At 33.3% G+C, this 19,228-nt stretch overlaps 2 protein-coding genes across 2 annotated transcripts; both read right to left on the minus strand.

Annotated features, from left to right (window-relative positions):
* Window positions 1-732: 732 nt before the first annotated feature.
* LOC107900624 (secretory carrier-associated membrane protein 3) lies at window positions 733-4,799 on the minus strand. The gene is made up of 13 exons (XM_016826292.2): window positions 4,385-4,799; window positions 3,910-3,972; window positions 3,264-3,398; window positions 3,106-3,168; window positions 2,940-2,973; window positions 2,629-2,751; window positions 2,338-2,400; window positions 2,151-2,244; window positions 1,933-1,978; window positions 1,768-1,835; window positions 1,516-1,564; window positions 1,259-1,324; window positions 733-1,164 (listed from the first exon to the last, which is right to left on the minus strand). Exons 1-13 carry the CDS (start codon window positions 4,448-4,450, stop codon window positions 1,078-1,080), a joined length of 957 nt encoding a protein of 318 aa, XP_016681781.2. The 5' UTR covers window positions 4,451-4,799; the 3' UTR covers window positions 733-1,077.
* A 10,554-nt stretch (window positions 4,800-15,353) lies between these two features.
* LOC107899866 (secretory carrier-associated membrane protein) lies at window positions 15,354-18,640 on the minus strand. Its single transcript, XM_016825608.2, has 12 exons — window positions 18,266-18,640; window positions 18,051-18,158; window positions 17,900-17,962; window positions 17,159-17,192; window positions 16,841-16,963; window positions 16,691-16,753; window positions 16,499-16,592; window positions 16,362-16,407; window positions 16,208-16,275; window positions 16,004-16,052; window positions 15,850-15,915; window positions 15,354-15,743 (listed from the first exon to the last, which is right to left on the minus strand). Exons 1-12 carry the CDS (start codon window positions 18,326-18,328, stop codon window positions 15,645-15,647), a joined length of 876 nt encoding a protein of 291 aa, XP_016681097.2. The 5' UTR covers window positions 18,329-18,640; the 3' UTR covers window positions 15,354-15,644.
* Window positions 18,641-19,228: the final 588 nt, after the last annotated feature.

The raw sequence follows: 19,228 nt of genomic DNA on the forward strand, positions 1-19,228 counted from the left end.
TGAAAATTATAATTTTATTGTATTCTCTTGATTTTTTTTTTTGAAAATATCATCTTGAACCAAAAAACAATTTCTTTTATGAGAATTAGATAATAGGTTAGGTTTAATTCATTACAAAATTGAGAGTTTTTGGAACATTTTCATTCTTTTTGAAATTTAACCATCCTCAATCTTCGAAGAAAGAACAATAAAGAATATTCAAAAGAGGGTAACCAACTACAAATTTGATTTAGCATTTGTATTTATGTGAAATACTTAATATTTTTCATAAAATATGAGCAGAATTGTGGGTTACACTTGCCTATGGTTTTGTATTCCTGTGATTTAATTATTTATAGTTTTGCTCAGAGTAATACTTGAAATCAACTTTTTATTTTACATATATTCATATGGCTTAGCCTTTAGCTAAAATAAAATGTGATTTCAAGTAGTTTTTCTAATTTATTTCAAAACAAATTTCATATATACTTAATTTTATGAGCAAGCTTGAAACAATTTTACTTTCAATTAAATTTATAAATTAAAAAATAATTCAAAAAGTATCAATTAAACTTTATTATTAAATATTTAATCCAAAGTAGTTAGTGAATTAAACGTGATAATGTAATTTTCTTATGATTTTAATCAATACCTTTACATGTATACCAAATGTTGTAAAATAACATTTTCAACGACCACATTTCCCGCAATCACATTCTAAGGAAATAATCACATTTCATTGGGATTATAATATAAAGCACCAAACGCTACCTAAGTGTATTGAAAAGGAAATGTCTCTACCCTTGAAACTGAGATGTTCTTAACCAGACATTACACAATGAACCAATCGCAAAGTGAGACATCCTATACATGAAAATCATTCAATGTCTTTGTATAAGGTGTTTGCTAATCAAACTCCACACCCAAAAATATACATATAAAGGAAACCATTCACAGGAAATCACAGAGATCCATAAAACAAATGCGCCAGGAACGAGAAATAACAAGCTCTGTCTGTTCCTTCCTGGGTAATGTGCATACAAGGAGAATCAACACATGAGGTTACCCTATTTCTGGTTGCAGCTAGTGTCTGTGCCTTTAGATGGCAGCCCTCATAGCTCCTCTGGCAGCCTCGCGCTTCATCTCAGCAGCTTTACCACTGCCGCGGAAATACATGTATACTTGCTGCAAAAGCCAATAGCCAACCATGTTAGAAATGCCACAGGCGGGGCATGCTTATGCGATCATTGATATGAATTAGGTTGGAAACTGAACGAACCTGGATAACCCAAATGCTTACTATTGATTCAACACAAAATAATCCAAACCCAATGAAGTAGAAGATCTACACAAGCAAAGTAAACTTTCATCAAAATGGTCAAGAGAAGCCAAGAACAAAACTTTTGTCAACTATTTCAGTTAGCATCAACAGGAATGTTCAAGCCTTAAGCAGTAGATGCTCCACTGTTTTAATGGTGAAATCATGAAACCTGATTGTGGGTATTAAACTTTTGACAGGTTTAAGGATATACTTACCCCAACCAACGCATTGTCACTGATAAGATCTACTGCAGGTAGGATTCCACTGTACGAGACAAAACAACATTGGTAAGATAAAGTTAAACTAGAATACCAATTTCACATCTCAAATACTTGCAGTACATTTGCAAATGTACTTTTTGGGAGACAAGTGCACCATGTCAAACCCAAATGCATTGATGTTGTTTATCAGTCCAAGATAAAATTGAGAATGTGAAAGATAAGTTAAAAAATAGTTTAGGAACATACGTTAGTGATTTCCCTCTAAAAACTATAGGAGGAGCCACAGCAGCGAAGATGCAAAATCCGATGTGAAGCTATAAACAGGGAAAACAAAAAGGATCAAAAGAATCAGTATCTACCGACTCCATGGCAACAAAGAAACATATCTACCAGAGAAACATGAGTTAGTACCAAATCAAATAGGAAGAACCGTCCAAATGATAAAGCAGTTTCTTTCCTGCATTATAGTCGGAGGGTGAGAAAATATTTCAATTAAAATAAGGGATGATTAGAGATTAGCAAGTGCAGCGAATGTGAACAGCCAAATTTAAGGAAATGACAACAAAAGTTTGCATTAGAGGCAACCCGAAAACTGAATTGCAATATTCAGGAAAAGTTATGTTAAGTACCTAAAAGCACGATACAGCGGCCGATACCACAAAATATACGCTCCTGGAACCCCTGCTATGAAGTAGATGATAGCCAAGAACCAGATCCTCACACCTAAACAAAAACAAATACAGTCAAACACAACACAATCTAACGTTATATATTCAAAGGAAAACATGAAATATGGAAATGCATTTCTAAACTAACCTTCTCCTTTGATCCATGCTGTAGTAACAGCTACAATGTTCCACAGCAGGCACAGAAACAACCCTGCATAGAATCAAAATACATTACCAACTGTCTGTAACCCATGGCTTACACAAAAGCCATTTCCAGCTAAAGAGTTTTTAAAAAGAAAAAAAACATGGTACAAATAATCACCCAATGCAAAAACTCATTGAGTACAGCACAAATTTTCTTTTTGGACAAAAACGATGACATATGCATAGGTGCACCACGCATAAGAACATAAGGTGAAAAAGCCTAAGAAACCCTTACCTAAAAACGTTGAAAATGCAACATACTGCAATCTTTGTAGATGAACTGGTATGTCATTTGCAATATCATGATGAATGATTGGAAAAAATGGGGGCCAATTTTTCTCTTCCAAAGTAATTCCAGCTGCAAAACAGAGAAGTCAAACTCTAGCTCACGGAAGAAATGTAACAGCAACTGACCATAAAGGGAAATAGAATCAGGTCAAAATATTTTTGCAAAAGAAATGTAGTCTGGAACAGATTTTGAAACTATGAACAAACTCAATGTTTTCTATGTGAATAGTCAAATTATAAAAAAGTAATGAAAGGTACCTCTTGCTGCTGCCTCTTCTTTCCGTCTCACTTCCTGCATCGAATAAGCTTATCAGTAAAAATTGTGGGATAAAATCATTTATAATGTGTCGGCGGGAAACAAAAATAAATCTATGATTCTGCAGATTAAGAATGAATAAGTTATAAAATTTCTTCCACAATATACCTGCTCCCGCCTTCTCAGTTCAGCCTCCTTAGCCTGAAGTTCCTTCTCCTTCTTCTTCAAATCCTAGATTTAAACAGAAAAACCAGAACAGGGAGATCAAATGCTTAACTAAACTATTGGAAAAGGCATTTAGAGACTTCTCTTCACTCTTCACTAACCTGATAACGTGATCCTCCTGAAGCTGTATCAAGAGGAATGTCAATTGTTGCCTCATGACCATAATTGAAACCAGCAGGTTCAGGAGGTAGTGGTGAAAGTCTTGAGTTTGATGCAAGTGGAGCACTTGGAACATTCTGAAAATTTATTGATAATAGACGTTCAAGAAACAAGTATTATTAAAAAGCAAAAGGTCCAGTTTACTGATGTTTAGAAGCATTACTAAAAGGTCAAATTAGACATGACGGGATCATAACAATATAGCCGCAAGCAACCTATTTTTTCTGAACTTCGATATATGCAAGCTAGCTCAAACTATCAGCATCAGAAAAAGAAGCAAGTTTCTAGGTTAATCACTAAGATTTTACTATAGAATTCCTAGCAAATTAGCAAAAGATATGGAATTTCAGTGTTCTCAAGGGATTAAATAGTGGTAGTGTAGCACAACATCATCACCTCAAGTTATGGTTTTACATAGCATAAGTTACCTAGCATCCATGTACATAAACAAGCAAAGCCACAGCTAAATTTCACATCTCACATCCATTCTAATCGGAAATATGTCCTAAGACAGTAGCCATTTTAACATCAACACTAAGTTCTGAATTAAATATTCCCTTGAAACTTTATAAACAGGGATTTAGTTACCTTTGAAAATAGACCTCCACCAAATTTAGACTGGCCAGATGCCTTCCCTCTCACAGCTGGATCCTGGTAGAAATTATTCAAAAGAAAAAAATCATATTAAAACTGATGTTGGCTAGAATACGTAAACTAACTTACAATTGACAGATAATACACCCAGCAAGGCATCATAGTCTTCATCTCTAGGATTATATGAGTTTGCTACTTCGTTAAATGCATGTTCGGTGACAAGAAAACATGAAGTCAATGAAAGGATCACACAGCAACCAAGTAAAACACTTCCCATAACCGATTTCAACCAAAAATTTCAGATCAAACTGAAACCCAACAAAGCAATCAGGGAGTTAAAAACAAGTCAACCTATAATCTGCTAATAAACAGAGCTGGCTATGGCTACCATAAACTGAACTTCATGAACTCAACCCAAAACATCATCAAATAACAGAAACAAAGAAAGAGAGAGAAAAGAGAAACTGACCGAGAAAGGATTAACTTCTTCTTCTCCTTCTTCAGCGAACGGGTTTTCATCGAAACGACCAGCCATCACCTTTTTAAGTGTTGTTTTTTCTTTTTTCTTTTTATCGATATAAACCTTATAACAATAAAAACTGAAAATGGGAGAATAATACAAGGAAGATGAAAACTAGAGAGGAGAAAAAGAAGAAGAAGCTTGGAGGAGAAGAGAATTGAAAAACTGGGAGGTCAAAGGAAATTTGGGGTTACGAATAAAGTTCTAGAGAGAGAAAACGTGGTTTCCCTGGGGAAGAAGAGGTAGAGATAGAGAGGGGGGATGAGAAGTTGGACTTTTCGGTTAACAGTCAGTTTTGTTGAATATAATATATTGTGACGAAACAGCGGGAAAATACATTATTCTCTATTCTCCCTTTTGTCCCTTTGTTTTGATAGTGTAGATAACATAATTTTTCTTTTTCATACATGTGCATGATGGGAAAGATGAAAATATAGAAAGAAAATTACTTCTATTCTCTCATCATTTCCATTTGAAAGGATTTACTTTTTTTATTTTTTATTTATTTTCCATTCATTCTTCTCATCTAATAGACCATTAGCCTTGTAAGTATGGAAATCAGGTTTGAGAGCATATGGAAATATTTTGGTTTTTGACAAAAAGAAATTATGAGTTATTAGAATAATTTTTAAATTTTTTAATATATTTTTGGTGTTTTTTTTAAATTATTAAACTCTATTAAATGGATTTAGTTTAGTTAACAAATTTCTTAAGATGAATTTAAGTTTGATATATTTCAAAATAAGGTTTCAACTTTTTGAAGGTAAGAATTGAAGTTCAACTTTAAGATGATATTATTAACTAAACCATAAATAAAATGATAAAATCAATATTTATTATTATTTAAGTATTTTATTAAGTTGTCGGCTGAGTCTTATTGTTGTTAATACAAGAGGAGGACCTGGGTTCAAATGCGCTGAAACACATTATTCTCCTATTTATGGGTTGGAGATGGGTTATGGGTAGTTCCAGACATTATATTAAAAAAAAAACAACCAATATTGTATTAAGTTGGTGTTACACTTGATTGGGTCATCAACTCAATTATAAAATTATAGAAATATTCATGTTTTTAGATTATAATTAATATTATTATGATAACATTTTTATCTTTTCATACATTTATATTATTTTTAGATAAAAAAATATAAATTTACTACCACTTTACTTTTATTCAAATAAATTTTAAAAAAAATAACATAAAATTTTGTAAATGAAGAAAATCTAGTTTAATATAAAAGATTGAGTCCACACTAATTTTAAATTTGATTCTTAAACGAAAAGGAAACATTTGAAGGAGTGGATTTGACAAAAATCTGCCAACCCCACCCAAAGTCACTTTCATCTCTAACAACCACCCATAAAATATTTCAATAAAGAATTATGTATGAATTCAAAATTATTTATTATTTGCACTAATATTTAGAATAAATTTAAATAAGATTTAAAACTCATATTCATATATTACTATTCTTTAAATTAATCTATTTATATTTTTAATTAAAAGGATGAAACACCTACCTCATTTTTAGTTTTTTTAAAAAAGTAAATATAAATTTAGTATAATTTTTAATTTTATCTAAGTCGTCAACTTAGTTATAAAATTACAAAAATACTCATTGTTTAGTAATGCAATACAATTAAAAAATTTTGACTATCAAAATAATCTTAAAAAAACATAAAAAATAATTTTTTGGGGGTTTTTTTACATGAATAATACAAAAAAATTAATTATGGAAATGAGACATGTTGTAGATTATTTAGCTAAATTAACAATATTTGTCATTTTTTTTATTTGGCCTTTTAGGCCTTTTTTTTTAAATTTAGGGAAATAGGTCGTTTTTGGAGAGAGAAAGGGAAGTCGCGTCCAACTGAGCGCGTTTTCATCCTCTCTCCTAGGGTTAGAGTGTAACATCCATAACCTGTTTCTATCGCTAGAGTAGAGTTACGGAGTATTACTGTGCATCTCAGAACTTTTCATATAATTGGCATCTAATTATAAAATAAATTTCATAAATACATATATGATTCATAATGAAATAGAACATACATTTATGACCTTAAATCGAGCCTTCGAAGCCCTAAAAATAGGTTAGGAACATTCAGGGACCAAATCAGAACAAATTAGAACATTTAGGGAAAAATTAAAAATTTTCACTACAAGGCTTACACGGCCGTGTGTCTAGCCTACACACTCGTGTGCTCAATAGTGTGCTCACCTGTGTAACTCACTGACTTGGGCGACACACTCGTGTCTTAGCTCATGTGCCAGCTCATATGAACCATGCACCTACCACGCTTAAAGCACATGCCCGTATGGGCTACCCGTGTGCGACACACAATCGTATAACAGTCCATGTCCCAAGCTGTGTGTGTGTAAAAGTGACCAAACCCAAACCTATTCTTCATGCAATTGTATAGGTATCTATACCAACTCATTTTACATATTTACAAGTCTATAAACACACTTTAAATGAACCAAAACATGCTATTTCCATTCATTTAAAACCAACAAAAGTATCATGTACCAAACACATTATAATGCTCATGCTACTCATTATCAAACAACTATCTATAAACTATAATATACACCAACTAACACATTCTAAACACATCATTCCAACCTAATATGACACTTACCATCTTAACCTCCTACTTAAGTTTACTTAAGGTTAATAATCATACCACAAAGACTACCATTCATTCATCAAGTACAAAACATCATACATAGCCAAGAATTATAGCATAATAACCATTTTCCCTACTACATGCCATATAAGCCAAATGTTTACAAAATCTACCAAAAGAGTCTTCGGGATAGTTTGATTCTACGAATTGATCCGATCTCCTGATCACAAAATGTAACCTACAAAACAAGGACAAAGCACAAGTAAGCTTACTTGAAGCTTAGTAAGTTCATTAAATCAAATGATACATATTACCAAATTTAACATAACAAATCAAATTATAAAATTAAATAACAAAGTTCCTGTCAATCATAGCTCACAGCAGGTAAGTATTGTATAGTATATTAATTCAAATCATATTTTAAAGTCATAATTTAGTAAGATCTCATTTCAGGTAATTTCAGGGTATCACTCATTCGAGTTAACTTCAAAATTTTGATCGACTCACGATGCTGCTCACACAAGCTGCAGAGAATCTGCAACACATGCAGATCTCAAGCTATCGCTACAGTCTGTACCACCGGTACATAGTACCTACTAAATATTCACCGGCTCAAGGCTTGACAGACAACACTGACTCAAGGCCTGATAGATAACATCGACTCGAGGTTTGCTATTCAGAAACATCACGTGTTAACTTATTCATTTATTATTTATTCTCAAATCATTCAATAGTTAAGTTTAACACTGGATCTAATTATAATAAACATGTAATATATATGGAATCATCGCAACATAAAAGAAATATTACGAACTTACCTAAATAAACTGTAGCACGGTAAGGTACAAGGACTATTTTGTAACTTCTTTATGCCTCGATTTTCAACCCATACTTGATCTAGAATAAAAATTTCATTCAATCAACTAATTCCAATAGTAAAATTAACTCATTTTATGTAATTAAGTCCATTTTGACATTTTTACAAAATTTCCCCAATATTTTACTTTTATGCAATTTAGTCTCTAACTCAAAACATGCAATTTAACCATTTTTATTCAAATTCCAGCTTATCCGAATATTGAAGTGCCTTTCTATAGCCCATTTTTGCAATTATTTCACATCAAGTACAAGTAACTTTGTCATTTTAACATTTTAGTCCTTAAACGTTAAAATCATCAAAAACTACTTTACAAAATTGTCCTATTTAACAACCAAACTTAATAGTCCATCATAAGATTCCAAGAATATACAAAACTCATCAATGGCATAATCTACAAGGTTTAACAGTTTTACAAATTAGTCACCAGATTAGCTAGATTGAGCTAATACGAGCTCAAAAATATAAAAATTACTAAAAACATGTAAGGTTTACTCACTTAATTGAAGAACTCAAGCTTGGTCGAAGCTTCCATGCCCTAGCTATGGTGTTTCAGTTCTGTCCCCATGAAGAAGAAAGGAAATGCTAATTTTATCTTTTAATTTCTTTAATTTAACTTACCTTTTTAACTATTTACTAAATCAACCCTTAAAAAAATTAAAAGTAAATAGCATTTACTTTCTTTTAATTCAATTGGTTAAAATTCCTCAAATCAAAATTCATTATAAAATTACTATTGACTCGTATAATTTAAATACTAATTATACGAACTTACTCGTTGAATTTGTGATATCAAAACCACTGAAAAACAGATTATTACATAGGTTTTTTTAATTTTGTTAGGTTTAAGGTTTTTGTTAAGGTTAGGATTTTTAAGGGTTTAGTGTTTGGGTTTAGAGGTGAAACCACGAAATTTTATAGGTAGTTGAGGGGTTGAGGATGTGATAATGCGCCTCAGAACACATATATTTCATATGTCATGACGAGATATGATCATTGCCTTAAAAACTCATTTTGGGGAAGTCAGGTTTTGGGGTGACAATGCTTGATACGATCACAAATCAAAGTCTAGGTCGAGGTCCTAGTCGGCAGTCATGATACGATCACAGGTTAGAGTATAATTAGGGGCGAGTTTACGGTCATTATGCAGTCACGAATTCAAGCTTTTTAGACACTCACAAATGGTGCATTATATATACCATACAAAAGGTTAAAGCCATAATCATAGGGAAAAATAGAGGGATTTCTTATATAATCAATGTAATTTTTTTCTCTATTTCCAAGCAACCAGTATATTTAACCTTTTATTCTTATTCGAAGGCTGACACCGAGGTGGACACAAGAGGGCTTTCAAGTGTTAAGTGGATGTTTCGACATAGTAGAAGTGAAACTCAGGTTGATGCGACAATGGTTGTAGCTATTAATAAATTGTTTAATAACGACAACCATTGTCACCCAGAAAAGAGCATCACCTTTATTGCACCGCAACAACCGCTCCTTCCCTGAGAGTCCTCATGTATACACAGCAACGCTGACCTTTGGATAAGAATGAAGGTTAAAGGTACCGACTGCCTCGAAATAGAGAAAAACATTACGCCGATTATAGTGGAAAGCCTAATGGTTTTTCTATATGATTATGCCATCAAACTTCTATATGATATTTATAAGGCAACATTTTCAGGTATCCAAAAAGTTTGAGCTCGTAGTCACATAATGACCATCAACTAGCTCTTTCGTTATACCCCGATCTATGACCGCATAACGGTCATCGATTGAGGCTGATACGTAGACTTCTACCCATGATTGTACAATGCAAAATCACTTCAGAACCCGACTTCCACAGGATAGGTTTCGAAGGTAATGGTCTCATATCAACAAAATATATGAAATGTGCGTGTCTCGAAAGGATATCGTATCACCGACGACTCAAGAATACTTCGAACGATTGAAATTTTATTAACGACCGAAATTTTTAGCACTAAGAAATATTGTATAGTGGAGGGATGGATAGGATGGGAGAGAAGATGTTTGAGAGATGGTGAAGTATAGAGTAGGAGACCTCTTTTATAAGCGTAGGGGAAATGTGAGATTGCAAAGTAAAAAATTCTCACACCTTATATCAGTGAGGTGTACAAACTAGAAAGTATGCATAGTGTATAGAGTCTTAAGTTCCCACTCGTCCTAGATGAGAATGTGTGGATGCTAATGTCCAACGCACCGTACGAGTTAGCGTCAAACATGAACTTACGTCGTGTCCCGAAAGTTCACCCAAATTTCACTAGATATGTACCAATATGGGTATTCAAGAGAGGGACAATCAATAGAGGTTATGTAGGTACTGTAGAAACCTAGGGCATACGAATACAACATATTCTATATTGAGGGGTATATTGGAGCCTCAACGTTGCTTGCATTCATTTTTAGGGTAAAAAATGTGTAATATTTTTAACTTGCATTTCAACTGTATTTGTCATAGTCTACAGTTTGATAAAGATGCCTTTCCAAAGTTACATATTTCATATCAAATATTAAATATATCAAAATTTACATTAGATTTTAACAAAGACAAATATGAGTTGTAATAGAAATATACAAAAAAATTTGTTTATTTATTGATGTTAATCATTTTTACATTGCAATAAGTAAATAAAAAAATTATCGGTGTCTTCGAGCCAAATGTGTACCATAGAGTGGTGGCTGATGGGTGCGAGCAAGATTTCTATATATAACTAGTGCTACCAGTTCATCCACTTGATCGTCACCATCGCCTTCATCTTCTTCATTTTCACGTCTACCCTCGTGCTCATACTCGTCTCCATCGTGGTCTTTTTCTTCATCTTCATCTCTACTCTTGGCTTCATCTTCATCTTTGTCTTTGTCTTCATCGTCTTTCTTCGTGCTTGAGTGTGGTGTCATCCTAGCCTTCTATCATGTGTCTTCCACTCCACAAGAAGATGGTTACGCCAATGATCCACCTCGATAAAATAATGATGCAATGGGTGTTTGTGACACTAACAGCGATGTTACAAAATCTAGATTCGTCGACATTGACCCGGGCATCAAAACTGGCATAAATAACTAGATCAGTAATGGTACATGCATAGGCATCTAGATCGACATTTGCGTCGATATTTGGATCGATATTTGCATCGACATCGATGTTTACATGGGGGTGTAAAATGTGGGGGACATTGGTGTTCCGAAATATGTACCTATAGGAAGGGTGGAAGTAGGGATGTGTGGTGGTGCCCAGTATGGTAGTTGTAAATAAAACATGGGGTTAATGAAATTAACAAAAATAAGTGGAGTGACTTGACCAGGATGTGGCATAGACATAGGCAACATTTGTTCAGTCAGAGCCAATGATGAACCTATCGTACGACAACGTCCGAACGTATGCTGCCGGGGCGGTCTTCATGGCTTCTTTTGATGAAGTTGTTTACTCCTCGCCTCAACCGATAACAGATATGGCTTCCCAGTAAGCTGAACCACGACAAGTACTCCAAATAAGTCGTCATGTCTGATAAGAAAAATGGTTTGCAAATAGGTAATAATTCCATCCTACGATCCCAAGCGTCGATGTACTCATTGTGAATGTCTTGCCAATTTTTGTCGTTTTTCCCCCGCAAGTCCACCTTGTGCAGTGCTTTTATGTCCTACAGTGGCGGCCAAATTTGTTTCATCCACCCGAACTGTCACATCACTTAATCTTATTCGTGCATTTCCACTGTCGCATATACTATCAACGATACCTCCATATCCCACATACTCCAATTGGCCAAAAATTCTTGCGGGACGCATTCTATGATATCCAGCTCGACGTATGACATGCATTCAAATTGTAGTGCACAATTTTAAATTTTATTATGTACGAAATTTTATTTTACAAATCATTGCATAATTATGATAGGTTGGAAAGAATAAGTAACTAACATTGGCTTTCGAGCGTTGATTTAACAACAACTTGATATCTTTAAGCTACTCGGGTAATCTCACATAGCTTGGCTCATGGTTCCACCTATACAAGTGATATGTAAATTCAAACATATAATAAATAAACTATATTTACTATACAAACTACATATTTATTAAGAAATGATTTTTACCTTGTCACCAATGGGAACATGAATGAGTCAGTAACTTAGGGACACAGAAATGGTAGTCGCCACCAAGTCCACGACTACAGCAAGGCAGACAACCATCAATTGACATCTTATCCGATTCCGTTGCTCGTAACAACTCCCGGTACAATGCGACCAACACAGCTGATCCCCAACTCAATCGTTCGTTTTCTTTGAAGTCGACTAGGTGCAGTAGTCACCTTATGTGTACCAAATTTCGAGATTTATCGGGCATTAGAATGCCCCCAATTAGCTTGAGGATGAACGTTTGAGCATATTGTTCTTTGATGTATCTGACCACCTTAAAACCTTTTCGACATCTTCCCAACAATGCCTCGCAAAGGTCTTCTATATTGAGAATGATCGTTGACCCTGTGACGACTGGCCCACCTATTGGTAAGCCGAGTTGTAAAGCTACGTCTTCGAGTGTGATTGTACACTTGCCGCATGGAAGATAGCTAGTGTGTGTCTCAGGCCTCTATCTTTCCACGAATGCACTAATAACTGTAGAATCAAGTTTGTAGCCTCCGAGCATACGAGATGCATGCAAGAATCCCGTGTCTTGTAAGTAACCACGAATTTCGGTGATTGGACCCTTTGACAAATTATGTATGAACCCCTCCAAAACACGATCATTCACCTATTTATATCAACAAAAAAATTAATTTAAAATATTTTTACAAATAAAAAAAATTAAATGTTCGTCTTACCATTATCGCTTGAGTGACGAAAATGTGCTTGTTATCGAAACGAATCAGAGAGGTTGTCATTCGTGAAAATTCAATTGAAAAAAATAAAATATGAAATAATTAAAAAATAATATTTTGAAATGAACGTATCGGAAAATTTAAAACAGAACTTGAGAGAATTGAGAGAATTAAGAGAGTTGAGAGTTTAGAAAGAATTGAAAATGTAGGATTTGAGTGAAAATAAAAATAAAAATGACGTGGTATTTATACGAAAAAAATTGATCGTTTGGCCCTTTAAATTTTTTTACCTTTGCTAGCCAACGTTCAAAAAGTCGTTGGAGGAAAATGCGCTCAGTTGGACGCACTTTTCCTTTCTCTTCAAAAATAACCTATTTTCCTAAATTAAAAAAAGAGACCTAAAAGGCCAAAAAAAACATATATAGTTAATTTAACCAGATTATTTATGATAATGGTATATTTTCAATAGTAAACTTAGATGTCGTCAATGTGTCAAGTGGTATTAATCCCAAAAGCCATCCAATCATAAGGGGAAAAGAAATTATTTTTAAAGTGGTTCTGCCTCAGGCAACACCAAAAATCATTTGTATTTTTCTTTAAATATTGTATAATACTGAAGAAATAAAAAAAATTAATTTTTAAACTGGTGTCTCTTGATACATTGTCGGCACTAGATTTTTTACTGTACCGGCACACACCTCTACATCCTTTCACCCTATGCCAATTTTTTTAAAAATTTTAAACTAGTGTCGTCAACCTATTAGGTGACACCACTTAAAAACATAATTTTTTTTGTATTTATTCAATATTTAATTTAGATTTTTCAGAAACACAAAAAATACAATATTTGACACTGGTGCTGCCTGATAATATGATGGCATTAAAAAAATATTTTGTGCCTCATAATAGATTGTTTTTTATGCTGGTACCGCTTAATACATTAATGTAACTGTACAAAATATACTATTTATATAAAGTTGTGTTTAATTGATTTTGTTATGAGTTGTCCATAGTTTTGAATTTTGGAAACTGTGCTTTTTTCTTCTTCTTCTTTTTTTTAAATTTGGAATTCTTTCACATGAGAGAATATTAAAATTGAACTTCAATTTAGTCCATATTCACATTGGGAAACCAAGTATATATTTTTCACCACCATTAAATTAACTATTATAAAATAAAGCATTTGATTTATTTATAATTTTATATCTATAGTATATATTTTAGATATGGGTAAACTACGTTATTAGTCACTGAACTATTAGTAAGATTCGTTTTGATCACTCAACCTTAAAAAATTACAAAATGGTCATTGAACTATTTAAAATTTTTTATTTAAGCCATTAGGCTATAAAGTTTTTTTTAAGTGCAATTAGTGAGCTCCAATGGATGATTCAATGATCGATATGGTGGATCAATACCTATTGACAAACAGAAGAACATACCCTAGGTTCAAGTAAATTTGATGATCAATGTCGGAGATTGAAGAAGAAAGTTGTTTGGATTTTAGTTCGCAGATTCTAACGTTCAAAGTTGTTTCATGAAATAAAATTAAACTGTAGTAAAGAAGGTGAATGAGAATTTTTTATTGGTGCAGGTGGTGCGAACAGAAAAGACCATACTGCAACAATTTTAACAACCCAACTCAATAACTTAAATGAAAACTTTTGAATAGTTTGGAGACCATTTTGTAACATTTTAAAGTTAAGTGACTAAAACAAGAACTTACCTATAGTTTAATGACTAATGGTGTAGTTTACCCTTTAGATATTACTGTAATCAGTGGGGGGTCTCATTAATTGGAGTATAATTAGAGAGCCTCAATTGCGAAGGTGAGAATTGAGGTAATTACAAACAATTATACTAAAATATAATTACTCTATGGCTTTTCAGGCACAACTGTAATTTATTTAAGTTTTAAAAAAATATTTTCATACAATAAAATTTTAAATTTATAACAAATTTTATTTTTTAAAGTTTAATTATATATTACTTTACTAATTTTGTCAAAATAATCTAAAAATTTTGTTGATGATAATTAATTTCTCATATATTTTCGTCCACTAAATATTTAATTAAATTACATAGTATCTATTATAAATTATTAAAAACGAATTTTAACTAAATTACATAGTATTTGTTATAATTATTCATACTAATTTTAATTAAATTATATAGTATTCATTATTTATTAAGACTTAGCTAAAGACCAACCGGTGATGGCAAGAAGTATATGGTTATTGGTATGGGGAGAACAATCCAACAAATACAGAATCAGGGGCAAATCCATAAAAAATTTTAGGGATTGATATTGAATTATAAAATTTTTGAGAGATCAAAATGTAATTTGATCATGTAAATGCAATTTTACTATATGTTAATTTTTAATTCCATCATTTATAAAAGGACCAAAAGGCTATTTTTCAATTTTTTGAGGGGTAGGAGGCACAATGCTCATACTCACCCCTTGCATAAAATACTTATTGGTAGTTGATGAAAAGGAAAGGTTGAAAAATCAAAATGAAATTGACTTGTAATCATAATAATAATAAAAGAAAAGCGCGGTTGATGCGTAACGTTTGGTGTCATAGCTTAATCAACCCGAGGCTGCTCCATAAATTCCTCTTTCTAGAAGAAAAACTCACGCACACCAAATACAAATTTATTACATAAGATGTGAAACTTATTTCAACCAACAATCCCAATGAACACAATATTGTGGTCAAATCTAATATACAATTAATCAAAGACTGAATGGTTTTGCAGCAATTTAGGAAGATATGAAGATGTCAATGTCAGGTCACATACAAAGACCTTTCCGAGATGTTTTAATAGATGGATATATCTCTATCACGTCCTACGTGAATTCTTTGCTAGCTTTATAAGCTTATTTCGGGTGCTGCCATGCCACCTCCTCTTGCAGCATTACGTTTTGCCTCCGCTGTCTTTCCACTGCCACGGAAATACCTATAAACTCTCTGCCAAAAAAACAAAAAACAAAAAGCATGGGTAATTCGCGTGTGTTAGAAATCTCTAATTGCAGCAGCAAAGAGTGGAATGAGCTCAAGATGTTTGATGATATACCTGAATGACCCAGATGCTTAACAGTGACTCAACACAGAATAACCCAAATCCTACGAAGTAGAAGATCTGCGAATGAAAAGACAAATGTTTTAATTATAATTATTTACCGTTTCATATCAAACAATTCAAGAGAAGAAATGATCCTTAATTTTACCCCTACTAAAGCACTGTCGCTCATAGTACGCAACGCACTCACGAATCCCCTGCACCGCCCCATAACAGTATTAAGTCATGATCAGGAGTAGGGAAAACTGGAAAACGAATTGCATCAGTTTTGGACCAAAAACTAAAAGAGTTTAACTATCAAATCCAACAAGTTATGCCAGTGTCAGACATGGATATGTGTCCAGAAACTTACGAGAAAGATAACCCATCATAAATTATAGGCGGAGCAACCGAAGCATAAATGCAGAAGCCGATATGTATCTGCAACCAGACAACAAAAATGGTATAAAATTGCTAGCTGTGGGAATCTGGCAAGGGTTAACCAGATGCATAAAACAATACATTACCACGTAAAACATGAAAAACCATCCGAACTTAAACGCACTGTCTTTCCTGCAACATGATTATAAAGAAAGATAATTCATTAAACAGAATGAAGAACATTGTTAAAAAAATGATGGAAGAACAGGGTTTTAATTAGTACCTGCAAGCTCGATAAAGTGGACGATACCATAGTAAATAAGCTCCTGGTACGCCTATAATGCAATAGATGACAGCCAGGAACCATATCCTTACGCCTAAATGTAATTGTTTTTAAGATTCAACCATCAGAATCTAAAGATTGTAATGAAAAAGAAAGAAAACCCAGGAGTAGCAACGGGATTTCTAATCCAACCTGACCCTTTGATGCTTGCTGTGGAAACAGCTATGACATTCCAGAAAAGGCATAGGATCAACCCTGCATGAAATTAACATTCATCATTCTATCTTGTTTGTAATAATAAAATCTTAGCTATGCATTTTGACAAGCAGCTTGCATACATGCCTAAGAAGGTGGCGAAAGCTACATATAGCATTCGATGTAGATAACTAGGTATCTCATTTGCAATGTCATGGTGGATGATTGGGCAAAATGGTGGCCAATTTTTCACATCCAGAAGCACTCCAGCTACAACCAAAACAAAATCAACCTTGTGACGGTGAATCATTATTTTATATATGTATTTTTAAAACCAAGAAGTTGCATTGCAAATTTAAGAATAAAAACATCAAACCTGCTAAAATGAACTTGAAGAAGCTTAAATACCCAGAAGAGAGAGATTAAATTTGCAAAGAGTAAGCAAATTTTAGTGGTAAATATTACCTCGTGCTAGAGCTTCTTCTTTCCTTTTAACTTCCTGATGAATGCATGTCCAGGAAAGATGGTAATGAGTAAGAATTACGAACAAGGGCAATTCAATGATTCATCTACTGCTAAAGGCCATTGCGTAAGATATATACATACATACATGAATATGGTGACTATGAATAGTATACGCTTTGACATTTCATTATATAATTAATAAACAGTGTTGTTGATGGGATTTTGAACGTTCGGAGAGACTTTGTGAAATATTGTCCACCAGGGTGACGGCTAACAGATCTCTTCCACAAGTTCGGGCCGGAATGTCTGTGTTTGATTTTATCCTTAACTTTTATCTCTCGAATTTGTTTCAAAATGACTCTGCTGGAGTTCAAGAAACAGTGAGTTTAGAGGGGTGAGTGAAGGAGAACTCAACATTTGCTCTTGATGGGATTTGAACTCATACTTTCACCAAACAATTATAGGACTAAGGAGGATACCAGTTGTGGGTAAGATTGACATCTCACACTGAGTGTACGGTGGAATCCATGGGAAGTTAAAATTCTGATTTGATAATAGTATAGGATTCAATTCATACTTTTTCATTTTAACGCATTAACATGATTTGGACTAATCTCTCTTACTAACAAGTAATAACAGTAAGGAAAAAAAGTCGATTTAAAGTAAAATGATGAAGTGATAGCACAAGGACTAAAAACATAATTTAGCCAAGTTTTTAACATGTTTGTAAAGATGTATTACCTCTTCCCTCCTTTTAAGTTCAGCTTCCTTGGCCTGGAGTTCTGTCTCTTTCTGCTTCAAATTCTACATTTCAAGCATCATAATACATATAGTCAGAAAAAAGCTGATGTGATGAGTTGGACACCATCCAGAAAAGTGGGTTTGAAATTACCGTGGGATTATCAAGATTGATCTCAATGACTGGATTGCGATCATAATTGTAGCTGACAGGTTCAGAAGGAAGAGCTGGAAGCCTTGAGTGCGAATATTGTGAAGGGTTCTGCATGTTTACCAATCATCCATACTCATAAACTAGGTACAGATTCTACATATATGTGTATAGGATAAATTATAAATATAGAGTGGATGGAGAGAGATGAAACTCACGGAAAAAGGATTAACTTGATCTTCTTCTTCGTCAAAAGGGTTCCTATCGCGGTAACCAGCCATGGTTCTTGGGATGTGGAGACGACATTTTGTTTACCGAGGGAGAAGTGGTGTTATATAGAGAGAGAAAGAATTTACAAAGTTTGTCTTTGTTGGGATGTACCATTGCGTTGAAGCCAAGGCGAAAAGGAATTTGAGAGACGAGAAGAGAAGGACGGCAACATAGGATATAAACTATTCTTGTCTTAACTTAAGGATTCATCGAAGAAACTGTGTTTTATAGCTTGTTCAGTGTTTCTATTGGAGAGTGACCTGGTTAACAACAACATCTTAGCACGTTGTTTCATAGGAAGATAAATGCTTTATCTTCTTTCATCTAAATAAACAATACGCCTCCACACCCAAAATTCTTTAGACTAAAAACGCCATGAACATTGTTTTGGTCTCTGGGTGTTTTTTATTGTGCTGTCTCCACCGTGGGATATCGATTTGTTTCTGTATACCGTTTTAAATTTATTGATATTCTTTAAACAATTTAATGTATAAATATATTTACAAATATTAAATTAATAATACTAAATAAATCTCAAATGTAAAATATTCATCAATTATTTAAATTACTCATTTATAAACTCAATAAATAAAAATCTATCATTCAAAGAAATCTAAAATTAATAATAAAAATCCATAAAAATTTAAGGATTTAGCTTCTTCTTCTTTTTGGAATTTTTTCTTTGATAATCTTTATTATATTTAAGTTTTTATTAGATTTTAAATGTGAAAAAATATATTTTTTTTAAAAAGGAAGGAAGGCTTGGAAGGTTCTTCACAGTTTTTATTTTCCTGTTGGAAATCCCGTTTGGGCATATCCGCCCAAGTCCATTAACAAATCAGCCCAATTCTGGGACATTTGGAGGAGACCACCGGTCTCAACTAAAGCTTTTTATCTTCTCTTTCACGACA

The sequence above is a fragment of the Gossypium hirsutum genome, chromosome D06 (assembly GCF_007990345.1).
Source record: "Gossypium hirsutum isolate 1008001.06 chromosome D06, Gossypium_hirsutum_v2.1, whole genome shotgun sequence".
NCBI lineage: Eukaryota > Viridiplantae > Streptophyta > Magnoliopsida > Malvales > Malvaceae > Gossypium > Gossypium hirsutum.

Bases quoted from the DNA above. Each gene is read 5' to 3' on its own strand.
- LOC107900624 (XM_016826292.2), bottom strand. From the start codon at position 4,450: ATGGCTGGTCGTTTCGATGAAAACCCGTTCGCTGAAGAAGGAGAAGAA. The intron at 1,979-2,150 runs GTACTTAACATA...ACTATAATGCAG, and splicing joins CCGCTGTATCGTGCTTTTAG to GAAAGAAACTGCTTTATCAT. The intron at 1,165-1,258 runs GTTCGTTCAGTT...TGGCTTTTGCAG, and splicing joins TAAGCATTTGGGTTATCCAG to CAAGTATACATGTATTTCCG.
- LOC107899866 (XM_016825608.2), bottom strand. From the start codon at position 18,328: ATGGCTGGTTACCGCGATAGGAACCCTTTTGACGAAGAAGAAGATCAA. The intron at 17,193-17,899 runs GTAATACATCTT...TGCATTCATCAG, and splicing joins AACTTAAAAGGAGGGAAGAG to GAAGTTAAAAGGAAAGAAGA. The intron at 16,276-16,361 runs GTAATGTATTGT...GTCTGGTTGCAG, and splicing joins GGTTTTTCATGTTTTACGTG to ATACATATCGGCTTCTGCAT.